The sequence below is a fragment of the Microcebus murinus genome, chromosome 2 (genome assembly GCF_040939455.1).
Source record: "Microcebus murinus isolate Inina chromosome 2, M.murinus_Inina_mat1.0, whole genome shotgun sequence".
Taxonomy (NCBI): domain Eukaryota; kingdom Metazoa; phylum Chordata; class Mammalia; order Primates; family Cheirogaleidae; genus Microcebus; species Microcebus murinus.
Genome location: NC_134105.1, coordinates 33148898 through 33162856, shown reverse-complemented (window position 1 = coordinate 33162856; position 13959 = coordinate 33148898). Strand labels below are relative to the sequence as shown.

At 48.0% G+C, this 13959-nt stretch overlaps 1 protein-coding gene across 9 annotated transcripts in view; it reads left to right on the top strand.

The window, feature by feature from the left end:
• The first annotated feature begins 11291 nt into the window (after window positions 1-11291).
• ERI3 (ERI1 exoribonuclease family member 3) overlaps window positions 11292-13959 on the top strand; it is a 133698-nt gene continuing 131030 nt past the window's right edge. For 2 of the 9 annotated variants that reach the window (XM_012775944.3, XM_012775941.3), the window contains exons 1-2: window positions 11298-11343; window positions 13698-13773. Coding sequence is in view for 5 of the 9 variants with exons in the window: in XM_012775938.2 (XP_012631392.1) it covers window positions 11577-11711; window positions 13698-13773 (211 nt within the window). In the remaining 4 variants the exon portion in view is untranslated. The other 7 variants (XM_012775946.3, XM_012775938.2, XM_012775940.2 and 4 more) reach the window with 7 other exon arrangements.

Below are 13959 nucleotides of genomic sequence, written 5' to 3'. Positions count from 1 at the left end.
TAGATTGGACCTGCAGTCGTACCCCCTTACTCTTTTCCTTAAGACTTCAAGGCTAGGCCGGGTATGGTGGCTCATGCCTGTAATCCTAGCACTCTGGGAGGCTGAGGCGGGAGGATTGCTTGAGGTCAGGAATTTGAGACCAGCCTGAGCAAAAGCAAGACCCCATCTCTACAAAAAATAGAAAATATTGGCTGGACGTTGTAGAGCACATCTGTAGTCCCAGCTACTCGGGAAGATAAGGCAGGAGGATCACTTGAGCCCAGGAGTGTGTGGTTGCTGTGAGCTATGATAACACCACTGCACTCTACCCAAGTGACAGAGTGAGAACCTGTTTTAAAGCAACAACAGCAACAGCAACAACAAAAACACCCTCAAGGCTGCTGTTCTGCTCATAGGGTGGTCACCTGGGCCCCAGTGGAGTGCTGGGTCTAGGTCAGGATGGCAAGCAGCACCGTTTGTCTGGGACTTAGCAGAATGACCCTTTTCCCTAGCACCCTCCACACCTGCTCCTTTCCTAGGCCCTGTCTAAACATGGACTCTAATTTCCCTTCTTCCATGTAGTCCCTTGCCCTCTCCTCTTCCGGGCCCCAGTTCTCTCCTCTTGTCTTCTTCCTTTCCATGCCTCCTCTTCTGTTCCCTTCTCTTATTTTTTTCCAGGCATAAACTCTCTAAAAGGGACCTCCCCGAATATGTCAGGGACCTCACCTTTTGTAGTGCTGAGCAGGGCCCTTCTCTTTCCCCTCCTTCAGGGACCCCTCCTCTCTGACCCCTTCTCTCCTTCCACCTGCCCTCCTGCTGGCTCTCCTTTGTCCCCGCACTCCTCACCTTCATCCCCAGCCTCCACAAGGGCAGTGGATGGTGGAGCATCCTGCCTGGCTCACTACAGGCTCTGGAAAAGCATCAGCTAAGCCCAAATTGGAGTCTCCCCATCCTGTTCCTTTCCTATCACTCCCCAGGCCATGCTTGTAAGTAGGAGACCCCTCCATGGGCACCCTTCTTCTGTCTCTGGGGGGGTTGTCAAGGCCATTGGATATTCATTCAGCACCCCCCTCCATGCATGCTTTTGTCAGGTGCTATTTCTACAATGTCTTCATTACCTCCTAATTGGCCAAATCTCTTTTCTTTATTTTTCTTGTTAAAGACAGATTTAAAGAACGAGTTCAGTAGCTCAGCCATTTTCAGACCATCATTAATTTCCCGCCTTCTTATTTATTAATGGGGCAACTTCCTTGCTGGTATTTCTTGTTCCCTGGATATCTCTGTAAAAGCCTGCCTTGCTCATGCAGCCCCTGGGACCAGTGCTAACTCACTCCGACTTTGTGCTGCCCTCAGCTGCTCTGGCATTCCCTGCACACGCCCCTGCTCTCGCAGCGCTCCTTGGTCAAGGCCCCAGCACCCACGGCCCGCAGGGAGGAGAGCTGGGAGGGCCCCTGCACTGTAGCATAGAGGCTTCCTTCCTGTGCATGAAGTGGACTGCGACTCCCAGTTCTCTCCTCCACCCCCTTCCCTACTTCCACCGTGTTCCAGGCCCTACACTAAGTTGAACACATGCAGTCACATTCACTCTTTCTTTCTTTTTTTTTTTTTTTTTTTTTTTTGAGACAGAGTCTGGCTTTGTTGCCCAGGCTAGAGTGAGTGCCATGGCGTCAGCCTAGCTCACAGCAACCTCTAACTCCTGGGCTCAAGCGATCCTACTGCCTCAGCCTTCTGAGTAGCTGGGACTACAGGCATGTGCCACCATGCCTGGCTAATTTTTTCTATAACTAATATATATATTAGTTGGCCAATTAATTTCTTTTTATTTATAGTAGAGACGGGGGTCTCGCTCTTGCTCAGGCTGGTTTCGAACTCCTGACCTCGAGCAATCTGCCCGCGCCTCGGCCTCCCAGAGTGCTAGGATTACAGGTGTGAGCCGCCTCGCCCGGCCTACATTCACTCTTGATGCAGAGAGAGAAGCCAGGATTGGTGAGAAGGCAGCAGCGCTGTGGGCAGTAGACTCAGTGACCCGAGGATGAGCAGGACTGCGGGCAGCAAGCTGTGCTGGGTGACCTGCCTCTCCCTTCTGTGCTGTTGCCTCTGTGTGCTCTACATTCTTATCCTCCCACGCCAGTTAGCTAATGGACTCATGTTCTAACGGTGACATTGCTATTAATACCCTTTAGGAGCAATTATCTGGGAACCCTTTGCACACCTCTCAAGGGTGAGCCTGTGCACAAAGCTCCCTGTGAGTCCTTGTGGGTTGCTGCCTTTTGCTTCTGGTTCTCCAGGAGCCTTTGGCAATCTCTCAGGTGAGGGGGTTGACCCTGCTGCTGCCCAAATGTGGATGCAGGTGACAGTGAGTACTGGGCTCCTGGAGCTGGCAGCCACTGCCCTAGAGCCCAGGTCTGGGTCTGAGCACAGGCTGACCCCACTACTGGCTCCTGAACCTTGTCCAATATGAGTGGTAAAGACTCGTGGGAGGGTCTTGTTAGGATTCCTCCTCGGCTCTTTCTATAATCAGAAATCGGCTCTGAGCCCAGACTCCAGGCGAGGCTCTATTGTGCCCAGGGCCCAGTGGCTAAAGCTGCAGCTACCTCCATATTGCTGGCAAGTGGTGAGAATGTGATGAGGATAGTGATCCCGAGTCAGGGTGCAGGCCTAACACAAAGTCAGTCTTAAGGAATCAATGGCTGCTGCCAAATGCCAAGTCACTGCTCTTCTCCTTGAAAATGAAAGCTTTGGGCAGGCTCTCAGGAGGATTAAGGGAAGGGAGAAGAGAGAGAGAACTCAGGGCGGAATCATCCCGCCTGGTCTGGGACCTCAGTCTCCCTGCAGCAGCAGCAGCCTGGGAGCAGCGGCAGTGCCAAGGAGGAGTCCCCTGGGACCCAGCCCTGGAGCTGTGTTTTCACACTAAAAGACCTTGTTTCTTGTCTCCTCCTGGTCATAACCCTGCTTAATAGAGACATTAAGATGAATGATTGAAGCTGCCTCTCACTGCAGCCGGAAGGAGGGGCAGCTGGGGTGACCCTGGACAGAGGGGACACGGTGGGGAAGAGGTTGAGGTGGGAGGGGATTTGCAAAGCATCCCCTGTCCCACACGGAGCCTCAGCTTTGGTGGGCTGAAACCTCTTCTCCCATAGAAGCTCCCTGAATGCTGTGTCATCCAGCAGGGCTTCTCTGTGCTGAACATCTGTGGCTGTGTTCTGCCTCCCTGGGACAGGCAGGGGATGATGCAAGCAGGAAAAGCCATAGGTATTTAAGGGACAACAGTGACTTTTCCCTATCCAGGCTCTCCACGGGCTTCAATAAGCTTCTATGTACACAGCTTTTTGTATTTATGAAAACAATAGATAACATTTGTTGGGTGCTTCCTGCCTGTTTCAAAGGCTGTGCTTTATGTGCACTGCTGCATCTGACCTCACAACAGCCCACCATGCAGAACTAAGGATTATCCCCAATTTACAGATGTGAAAACTGAAGCTGAGAGGTCAAGCCACTTGTCACTCAGCTAATAAGCAGTGGAGTTGGGCTATGAACCCGGGCAGTCTGATTTCAGAGCCTGTACTTGTAACCACTGCCATCGTTTGCTGCCTTCAGTTTCACAAATTGACCTAGCCTCGAATTGGGAGGGGGGTAGGGGAGGACCGAGGTTTTGTATCAGATAGGGAATTGATTTAGAGGTCAGAGACAACAGTTGGGGATAAACAGGCTCATCTCTGGATGGGGCTGCAGAAGCGTTGGGACCCCAGGGAGCGCCGCTGAGACAGGCCTCATTTAGCATGTTTATGACAAGTCTGGCAGAGGGCAGCTCAGGGAAAGCTGCCCCTTCGGAGATGATGCCAAACACTTTTGGGCAGGAAAATGTCTTTTTTTTTTATCTTCCTCCAGGCCCACAACACCCAGCTCTTACCTGACATTTTACCAGATACGAAGCAAATATTCAATAAATACTTTCTAAAATATAGATGCTTAAAAAGAAGTGAAGAGTCACAGAGTCTTGAGCCAGACTCAGCAGAATGAAAAACGCTCTGCTCCTGCTGGCCGAGTGGATACATCTGGGGAAGGTAGGCCAGAGACACAGCACTACCTCAGCCTCACAGGGAACCTGTTAGAAATGCAGAACTGAGGCTTTTCCCAGACCCGCATAATCACAATTTGCATTTTAACAGGATCCCCAGGTGACTGGACACACATAAAGTTTGAGAAGCACCTGCTCTAATCCAGAACTGACCTAGTCACTGCCCTGAATTAAGCCCCACAGTGGCTCTCTGTTACCCTCAAGATCAAGTACAAACACCTTAGGAAGGCTCACAAGACGATGCAGGATCTAACTCTTCCCACGTCTTCAAACTCCTCTTTTATCATTCCCTTTGCCACACTTCCTGCTCCAATCATGCTAAGTTTCTTTCCATCCCACGTGGGCCATTTCTTTGTCTAGTGCCTTTGTTCCTGTTATTCTTTTTGCCTGGAATGCCCTTTCTTCTTCCTTTCTTTGTCTGGGAAATTCCTATTCAACTTTTAAGACTTGACTTAAATGTCACCTATTCTGGGAAGCCTTTCCAGGCTGTGACAGTTGCTTCATCTTTAAACCCTCAAAATCACACTTATCACTCTGAATGACAATTACTTCTTTATCAGGATGTCTCCTCCATTCAAATGTAAGTTCTATGAGGGCAGGGATGATGTCTGTCTTTAATGTTCCTGTCCTGTGCTTTCATGAATACGAAGTAGGTATTCCAAGAATGTTTGTTCAATCTTGGAAAAAGATGGCCTCAAACTCTTAGGACTGTGCTAGGGCTACAGGAGGAGATGTCCTGAAGGCTTCGGATACCCTCCTAAAAGCCCTCAGCATGCCCAGGGCCTGGGGGCTGTGGTCAGGCACTGCTTAGAGATTAAGATTGCTCAGCATGACCCTGTCCTGTGGATTAGTGAATGCTGTGCAAGGCAGGACACGCAGGTAGGGCTCTGGGCCTCAAAGGAGGGGAGAGAACAGCCATTCAGGGAATCAGGAACTGCCTCCTGGAGCAGGGCACAGTTTTCCAGGAGTTCCACAAGTAGGAATGGGAACGGGAGAGGTACTCCCACTTGAAAGAACAAAATGAGCAAAGGCTTAGAGGCAGAAAAGAGCAAAGCACCTTGATGAGTATTAATTAATTAGTCCCTTTGGCCTGGAAGAGAGGAGGAGTTAAAAGAAATACTAGAAAATGAGGCTGGAAGGGAAGTGCAGAGGATTCAATTGCCAAATCAGGACCAGGAAGGAGGAGCTCTGAAACCATGGTGGTCCAGCATAATGATGAGGCCCGACTAGTCTGGGAAGGCAGGGGGAGGTGGGAGGCAGCAAGAAGGGCTTATTCACTAAATCCTGGAGAAAAATGTAGTGTAAGTGTGGTGTCCTAGTGGGTTTGGAGCTTACACTTGCCTACATCCAGTGTGAGGAGTTGGGCAACATCCTTTGACCCAAATACCTATTTGAATCCACTAATTTACATGGTGGCTGAAAAGCTTCTCAGAGAAAAATAAATAAATTTGGACCAAGCCTATAACTGGGTCAGGTATATATCAGCATGACTAAAGTAGGGGTGTATAGATGAACTAATGGACACCATGTTTCTGGAAGGACCAGCAGAGCCCCAGAGAGAGACCTAATGACAGAGGTGAGGGGCTCTGGCAGAGTGAGCCAGCTTCCAAATTTGGATTAGGGGTTGCAAAGGAAGCATGCCTCTGGTTCAGCATGATGGCTCTTAAATACACTCACTCTATCTTGGCTACTCTGAGGGTAGTAGATGTGTACACAATGAGAAGGAAAAGAAAGGGATGTTTGAATAAATGGAAAGAGATGTCTCTAATATACTTATGAGCCCAAATAACTCAACTGTGGGGCTCCACATAAGTGTAATCCCCCTGACCGAAATATGGAGCAAATCCTTTTCTTACTTTGCAAGAGAGTGCCATGCTTTCAGGCTGTCATGGTATCATAAGAACTGAGCATGTCAAGCAGGGACTTTCGAGGCTAGCATCCATGACACACCTCATGATATAAATAAAAGCCCGTGTAACACAGTAGCTTGGATTTATGGGTACAATTGAGGTTTTGGAGGGAATATTGCGAGGGATTGAAATTTTTACAGGAGCAAGTAGGAGCCTAGAATTACCAAGAATGATATATTAATGTTAGTGTAAACTCATTTGTATTGTGAGCCAGTATAGTTCAGAGTATCAGACTTTGACTAGAAACAGAGCCTCTAGGAGGCAGTAGTTTCTGAGTGGGTTTGGGAAGATTGAGGGAGCCTGGCTTGGAGGAGAGAAGTCAGCATCACTCCAGATGGACCAGAGTGAATGCTGACATCTGATCAGTGATGGGAAAGCCCCAGCAGGCAACGAGAGAGCTGAACTTGAAGCTGAGATGGGAACAAGCAACAGGTGGGAGTGCTTCCAGTTGACAACCAACCTCAAGGGAAAACTGATGAAGAAGTACCTACCGTATGCTGGGTGGGCACTGTGGTAAGTGCATACTTCACTATACTGGTGATGCAGGCAGTATCTCCATTTTAGAGGAGATACAGGTACAGAGATAACAGGTACAGAGAAAGTGACTTCACCTATTCATCACATATATGCACATGGAACATAAAGATGATTAAGACACAGTCCTTTTCCTTGAGGATCTCAGAATACTGTAGCAGAGAGACATAGAGGCAAATCATTTTATTACAGAGTGGTCCTTAGACAAGAGTAGATGTAAGCACAAGGTGAAATAACATCACAAAGAGGTCCCTCAAGTCACAGAGTCAGTAAGTGTCAGAGCCAGGATTCAAATCCTGGACTGTCTGGGTCCAAACCTCAGCACCTTTCACCATTCGGGCTATACAACTATAGTTGTCTGAACCTAGTCATAGTGTGAGTTCTGAGGAAGGACAGTAGCCTTTGCTTCTGGCAGGGAATTTTTAAGAGCACGGAAAGGAAACTGGAAATTGGGATGTGGCACACAGAAGTGACCTAGGGTAACCATACAGTCTGTACATCAGACCCAGAAAGGATGATGGTGCCCTCAAGGTTACTGCATCATGGAGACCCTTCCCTGGGACAGGACCGATTCGAGTCTAGAGGTGGCAGTGAATGGTTCTAGCTATGGGAGCCCCTGGGACACTAGAGGCAGGAAACCTGGCTGGTCATTAGAGAAGCAGATTGGGGCCAGAGAGTGGAGGGTCTCAAAAAGCAAGCTGGGACTGAGAGGACAGGCCATATAATGGGTGGCAGTGGAGATAGGAGTACGAAATCAGACACCTCTCTGGCTGGAAGGAGAACCTGCCCACTCTCTAGGATCATCATTTCCTTTTTACTTCTGTTGAGTTCAATAGATCCTGACAGGATTGTCTGCCCTCATGAAAGCAACTCCTTTGCTTTCAAACTTTGCTGATTTCTCCCTTCTGAGCACCAGATCTGGAAGATATATGAAGTCCCAGTGTTTTCCAGGGATGCTTTGCCTCTAACTAGTGGTTGGATACCCCAAGCAGACCTTGTACAGTTGGGACAGAGCTGTGGGAGTTATGACATTTGTGAGCCACGTGTCTGCGGCGTGTGAATCACAACTGTCTCTGAGCCAGTGGTCAAGGCAGGGGGAAGCCAGAGGATTTGAGACGAAGACACTAGGATAAGAAAGGGGCAGAGAGTAGGCAGAGAGTGAGCAGCATGGGGAAGAGAGCCTCCCTGGGCAGGTGGCTCCATTTGATTTCCGATTTAAGGGGGAGGCTTAGATAGCCAAGAAGAAAAAGGCTAATAAGAAAAATATTAAACTGCAGTGTGTGTGTCCCCAGGGACTTCCTGTTGCCATGACTGACCTCCCGGAGAGCGCCATTCGTTCCGGAGCATGGCAGCTTTATAGGCACTTGTAGGCCTGCAAAGAACACCAATTTGCTGCTGCAGTTTGTTTTGATAACTGAAACTTTCAATAAATCTATATTAAAATCAAAGGGAAAATTAACTAGGCCCCAGTGAGGGGCATGGAGATAAGGGAGCACATTACCACCTTGGCCTCAGCCACCCCACATCCGTCTCTTAGTTCAGATTCAGGTCACCAGGGAGATGAATGGCTCAGGCTCCTCGAAGCAGCCCTGGAGAGAGCAGGGAGAAGAAGGCATGGCCAGGTCCAACCCCCACTGCTCCTCGAGTGGCAGAAGACTGCTGGGGGATAGAGGTGGAGGAATGAGGAGGTGGTAAGGGTGAGAATAATAGTAAAAGCCACTATTTACTGAACTCTTTATTCCAGGTACTATGCTAAGCAGTTGTATATTTAATTCTAATAACAAGTAGGTATTAGTATTATCTTCACTCTCGAGATGAAGAAACCAAACCTCAGTGAGGTATGTGACTGGCCCAAGGTCACAGATCAAGCCAGGACTCAAACCTGCACAGGCTTTCTCTGAGCCTACACTCCTTCTAACTATACCATGCTTGTTTTATGTAGCTAACAGGGACTATGATGGCAGCAGCACTTTTTCCAGTTCACAGATAAAACGGTTTCAGACCCAGTCTGGTTTCTCTCAGCTGCACCAAGTTTAGGGGCTTGCCATGTACTGTCTTTGGGTCTTTTGTTCTCAGCCCCTTTGATTGCCAGTTAAGGTCCTAGCTTTGATGGCCATCTTGCTGATTTTCCCTGGTGGTTTGACAGGGTAGCAGAATACCCAACTCTCATCTGTTCCTACTCTCCCTGTTCACTTTAGCTCAGTCACTTAATCCAGCAGCCAAGAGTCTGTCCAGGGTGTACCTGTGTCCACACACTGGACTCAGTTCATCTGTCTCCCAAGATTCACGCCTTTGCCCCATCCACACCCCACTCTGGGTGTTGGTCATTTGTTTATCGGACAGCCCAGCTGCCACTACTACCTCATATACTAACACATCTGGTTATCCTAGTCTCCCCTGGGACGAGGACTAGGTTTTGACACAGCCTTCAATGTCCTCCCTTTGTGGTGGAACTGAAGCAGGCCCAATTTCACCAAACCAGAGGCTTTGACTCTTCTTATCATTTCCAGTGTCAGATGAACCACTAAGCTTCAGGGTATGAAATCGGGGACCCCCTGTGGCTACTGGCATGGTGGGGTAACACAACCCTTCTCTTCTCCCTGTCTGAGACACAATGGTTCTACAGAGTCTGTCTAGAATACATACTGCATGACACAGCAACTAGCTATGTTTTCTTTGAGACTTTGGCCAACTTCTTGGTAATATACTACCTTATATTTTTGTTCCCTCCTTCCCTGCCTCACTTCCCTTTTCCACTCACCCTTTATTTATTTATTTATTTTTAAGAGACGAGGTCTTACTATGTTGCCCAGTCTGGCCTTGAACTCCTGCAATCCTCCTGTCTCAGCCTCCTGCCTCCCCAGTAGTTGGAACTACTAGTGTGCACCACTGTGCCTAGCTCCCTCCACTCTTGATGTGGAAGTATAATCCTCAACTAAGTTTGAGCATGTAAGCTTTGCCACATGCTCTATTTTCTAGGGAACCAAAAAGAAAGCACAAAACAGAGACAAAGTGTGAGGGAGCCAAATGCTAGCTTAGGTGGTAGTGTAAGGCACCAACTGTTTACTGAGCTCTGAAACTGTTCTATTATTTGAATGCATTTTGTCAGGTCTTTGTGCAAAAAGAGCTTACAGTCTACTGAAGTCCAGAAGATGCATAGTTGAGCACTAGAGCACCAAAGAAGAAAGAGCACATTTTGGGGAAGGCTCCATGGAGGATATTGGGGCTGGGCATTAAATAAATCCTTCAATCCAGATAGCATAGATTTACTTCATTCTTATGGGCAAAAAGGTTGGCTGTGCCCTATTCTCAGATCAGAACTCAGTATATAACAAAGCCATCTTATTGCCTCTGATTTATCTTATTTGTATATTTACTTACTTGTTTATTGTATGTTTGTCCTTTCCCATTCACTCTCCAATTTAAAAGCACCTTGAGAATACAGTTTTAGGTGTCTTATTCATCATTGGATCCTCAGCAACAGAAACAGTGCCCGACACTTAAGGGAAGCACTATAAATATATGCAGACTGATTGACCAACTGGGGTTCATGTCTAGGCAAGAAGAGGAGGAAGAAGACCCAGTTTCCAGCTCTAAGAATCAGGGGATAGGCAGATGTGGCTCCACTTTACTGACCTTAGGATAAGTCTGTCCCTATTACTGTTTGTTCTCTCCTTTGTTCACAAACCTTCATTGCAGACTGCTTTATGCTGGGCACTGTGCTGGGAAATACTGATATGGCATGAACAATATGGAAATAATGCTTTGCCTAAAGTAGCTTACAGTCGTAGGGGAGAGATGACAAGGCAATAGACAATTATAAAACAATGTGATAAATGCTGTAGGTACATAGTAGAAACACCTAAGCTATGATGTGGGTGGGAATGAGGAGGCATTCCCTGATAATGGAGATTAGCAGGCATTCCTAAGTTTAGGCCAGAGCCTTTATGTTAAGATCAGATCTCAGAGGTGGTAGGGCCCAGAAATTATGTCATTGTCTTAAGTGAAAATCTGTGGACGGCACACAGAGGTGCTTGGTAACTGGAGCTGGGCCCAGAAGACAGGTCCTGACTGATTGAGGAAGCTGTCAAAGCCATCATTGGCTTGTCCAAGGCTAGAGTTTCCCAGCTCATAAATTGGTACCCATGACTTCCCAGAGAGGCATAACCAAGAATAAAAAACACATCTCTGGCTTTGTGTCTCCAGGTGACTAGAGAGACCGACTGTGGGAGCTTCTCACAGCTTAGGCCAGAATCCTTCTAAACCTTAAGTTTCCTCCGAGTGGACCCAAACAAGTCAGTTCCTACTTCTTTAGGAAGACCCTTTAGAAATCGAAGCATTTGCTTCTCAGCCTAAACCCCGCCTCCTCTCAGGTCTCCCCTAGGCCCATATCAGAGAGTAAATGATAATAATTACTTGTTGAATGCACGAATCATAAGAACGTATCATCTAAATAGAACCTGTCATCTTAAGAGACTATACTTACCTTATGGGTATATTAGAAGGTGGGAAAAGGGAGAGCGTGGGACCTGGGTCGCTCTAGGCCTTAGAAAATTTTCGTTTTTTTTAAAAAAAAATTCCTTTCACAGCTCGGAAGTGGCCCCCGCCCCGCCTTCTCTTCTGAGTACGTGCAACCTCAAAACTACAAGTCCCATAAGGCCGGCCGCTGGGAGTCACCATCTTGACACACCTTAGCGCGCATGTCGGCGGGAGAGCGAGGGTTTGGGGCGAAGAAGCCCCGCCCCACCACAGCCCATTGGTCAAAGAGGCCGACGGCGGGCCCAGCGGTTGGCCACGGCGCCCGCCCGTCCGCCGCGTCGGTCGGGGTCAGAGTGCGCGGAGGTGAGTCGGTGTGTTGTGGACTCGTGGTGCTGGCTGCCGCTGTTGAGGCGGCCGGGAACGGGCGGTGGGGAGCAGGCGGAGCTGACCCTGCCTCTATCTGGCCGTCGCCGCAGTCGGCGCGGGCCGCGCCCGCCGCCGTCCACTGTCCTGAGCGCCTGCTGAGGCCAAGGGAGACGTCGGGGCCTGCACCTGGAGGGAGCCTGCCGCGCTGGCCCCAAGGAGGGGGCGTTGCCATGGCAACAGCCTCTCCCGCAGCTGACGTGGGGCGGGGGCGGCCCTGGGAAGGAGGGCTGGTCTCCTGGCCCCCTGCCCCTCCCCTTACGCTCCCCTGGACTTGGATGGGCCCGAGTTGGGGGCAACACCCCGGGGTGGGTGATGCTGAGTGGCCCCCAGATTGGGCCCTGGGTAATGCATGCGGGGTGAGGGGCGCGGTGCGCACATCTTGTGCGGCCTGGGTGCTGGCCCATGTGCTCACCCTGGATGCATGATCTACTGAGTAACGTTGTGGTGGAGGGGGAGCGGGGCAGGGCTTTACAAGACAAACTGGGTGAATTGATTAAGGGGGCTGACTTTTTACATGGGATTTCTAGAGAAGAGGAAGATAGGTTTGACCAGAGAGGCTAGAAACGTAGCAAGAAGATTGTAGCTAGAACATCCCCTTTCCCCCCTCCCTGACATAGACACACACACAGGGTTAGCAGTTTATCTCTTTGTAAATCTGAAGTGGTGGTAATAGTGATGGGAAGAGTGTATAAGGGGCCTAACCTAGCTACCTTTCTGTTTGCCTTGGCTATAAATGGTCCAGCAACAGGTGTTTTCTTAAAACAAAGCATGAACTTGGATTGAGGTTTGATTGTGATTTCTTGAAAAATATAACTGCTTCTTGTTGACTTGGAGGATGCCTTATATGGGGCCTCCTCAATGAGGGTTTGGATTGTGACCTTGTGGATGGATTTTGTAACTGATAGTGCCCCATCATTGCCTTTGCTAGACGTGTTTGGCCACCTCAATGGCATTTACTCTTGTCAGACGTTTTATCAGTCTCCCAGCTGAAGGGCAGTAAAACACCAATCCCATTGGCCAAAGACTATATACTCTTTGGACTGTAGTAGGTTGTGATTGGCTGAATGATTTTGATTGTAGAATTTCTTCCAGAAATTGGCTTCATCAAATTCTGCTTTATTCTGACTTTATCATATACAGCATGCCTTGTTTTAGTGGGTTCGTGCTTGAAGCATAAGTATATTATACCTGAATCCCCTACCATTTAAAAGCCAATTTATAAACAGGGACTTGGAGTGTGACTCCGCTAATGTGTGTCTGTGATCTTGGTTAGAAACCCACTTGGCTGCCTTTCATCAGGAGGTGGAGGGTGGGGGAAGGGAGCTGCCGGGAAGTGATTGATAAGGTTTCCTTTATGGATTCTGTGGTGCTTCACTGGAGCTCAGAGCACTTTGGCAACTTAAGCACTCCAAATTAAAAGCTCATTAACAATTCCTGCCCAAAGATCCTGTAAATAATCAGCTAGCTAGGTCATAGAGCTTGGTTAAGAGCTCTCCTTCCAACTTGAAATTTCCAAATAAAAGTGCTTTTATTCCCTTTCATTTTGAAAAGTATTTTCTTTGTGTTGGGGTAAATTGGTGAGTGGCCTTTTCCCAGGGGATCTGAGTAGAATAAAGTCTTAAATGTGTAGAATAGTAGAGAGGAATATATTGGTTCCAATTCTAGGTGTTTCTTTGTGCAAAGAGCATCACTAGCTTACAAGGGCATCTCTGCAACTTCTAATGCTTTGGAAGATCTAAATTAGCTGATCAATATGATAGATATCCATTGATGCTTTGACTTGGGGTTACCTTGACTTTCTTAGAACTTGAGACAGGCTTGGAAGTATCCTGAAAGTGTTTCCTGGTCCATGTGACGATGTGGCGTGTGGGTTTGTGGCAACCAACCCCTCCTTGAGTCCTGGTCCAGCCTTAGTTCCAGAGTTCTGAATATTGTTGGACTTACCAGTGTTTTCTTCTTTGAGTAGACTAGGATTCTGAAATTAGCCAGAGAGCCACCACTTCATGACCATCTTTTTCAGTTCAGGCTCAGATATGGTAAATGTTTAGTGTTTCTAGGAGTTAAGCCTCCTTAGGAAGAAAAGTATACTACTAGAGAACATGAAAATCATTACAAAAAACAAATAATAGTACTAAGCTTCTGAAAGCTCTGTAGGGACACTGTTTTTCCACATAGATAGCTGTTATCCCAGAGTTTGAATTTAGGAGTTCGAGATGTAGTATGATCCTTAATGGGGATTTGATCCTTTGTATTGAAATAGACTTGTTGCAGAGATGTGTATTTATTCACAGCATTGGGGCATTCCAGCTCTCACAGAACCTTCAGCATCCCCAGCAGCCAGTCTTGGCATCTTCGAAGTAAGGAGAGGTGAGAATCCTATTGCATGGTCAAGTTAAGTATTTGGACTTGGAGGGTAGAGGGTGGGGGCTGGTACAGATTGTATTTTTCTGTAACTTCTGTGATAAAGCAGCAATGCTCAGTATGCTCAAAGCATATTGAAACATACCCAGAGTCTGTAAAATGGTGAGAATTGGAGGTGAGGGATCCAGACTC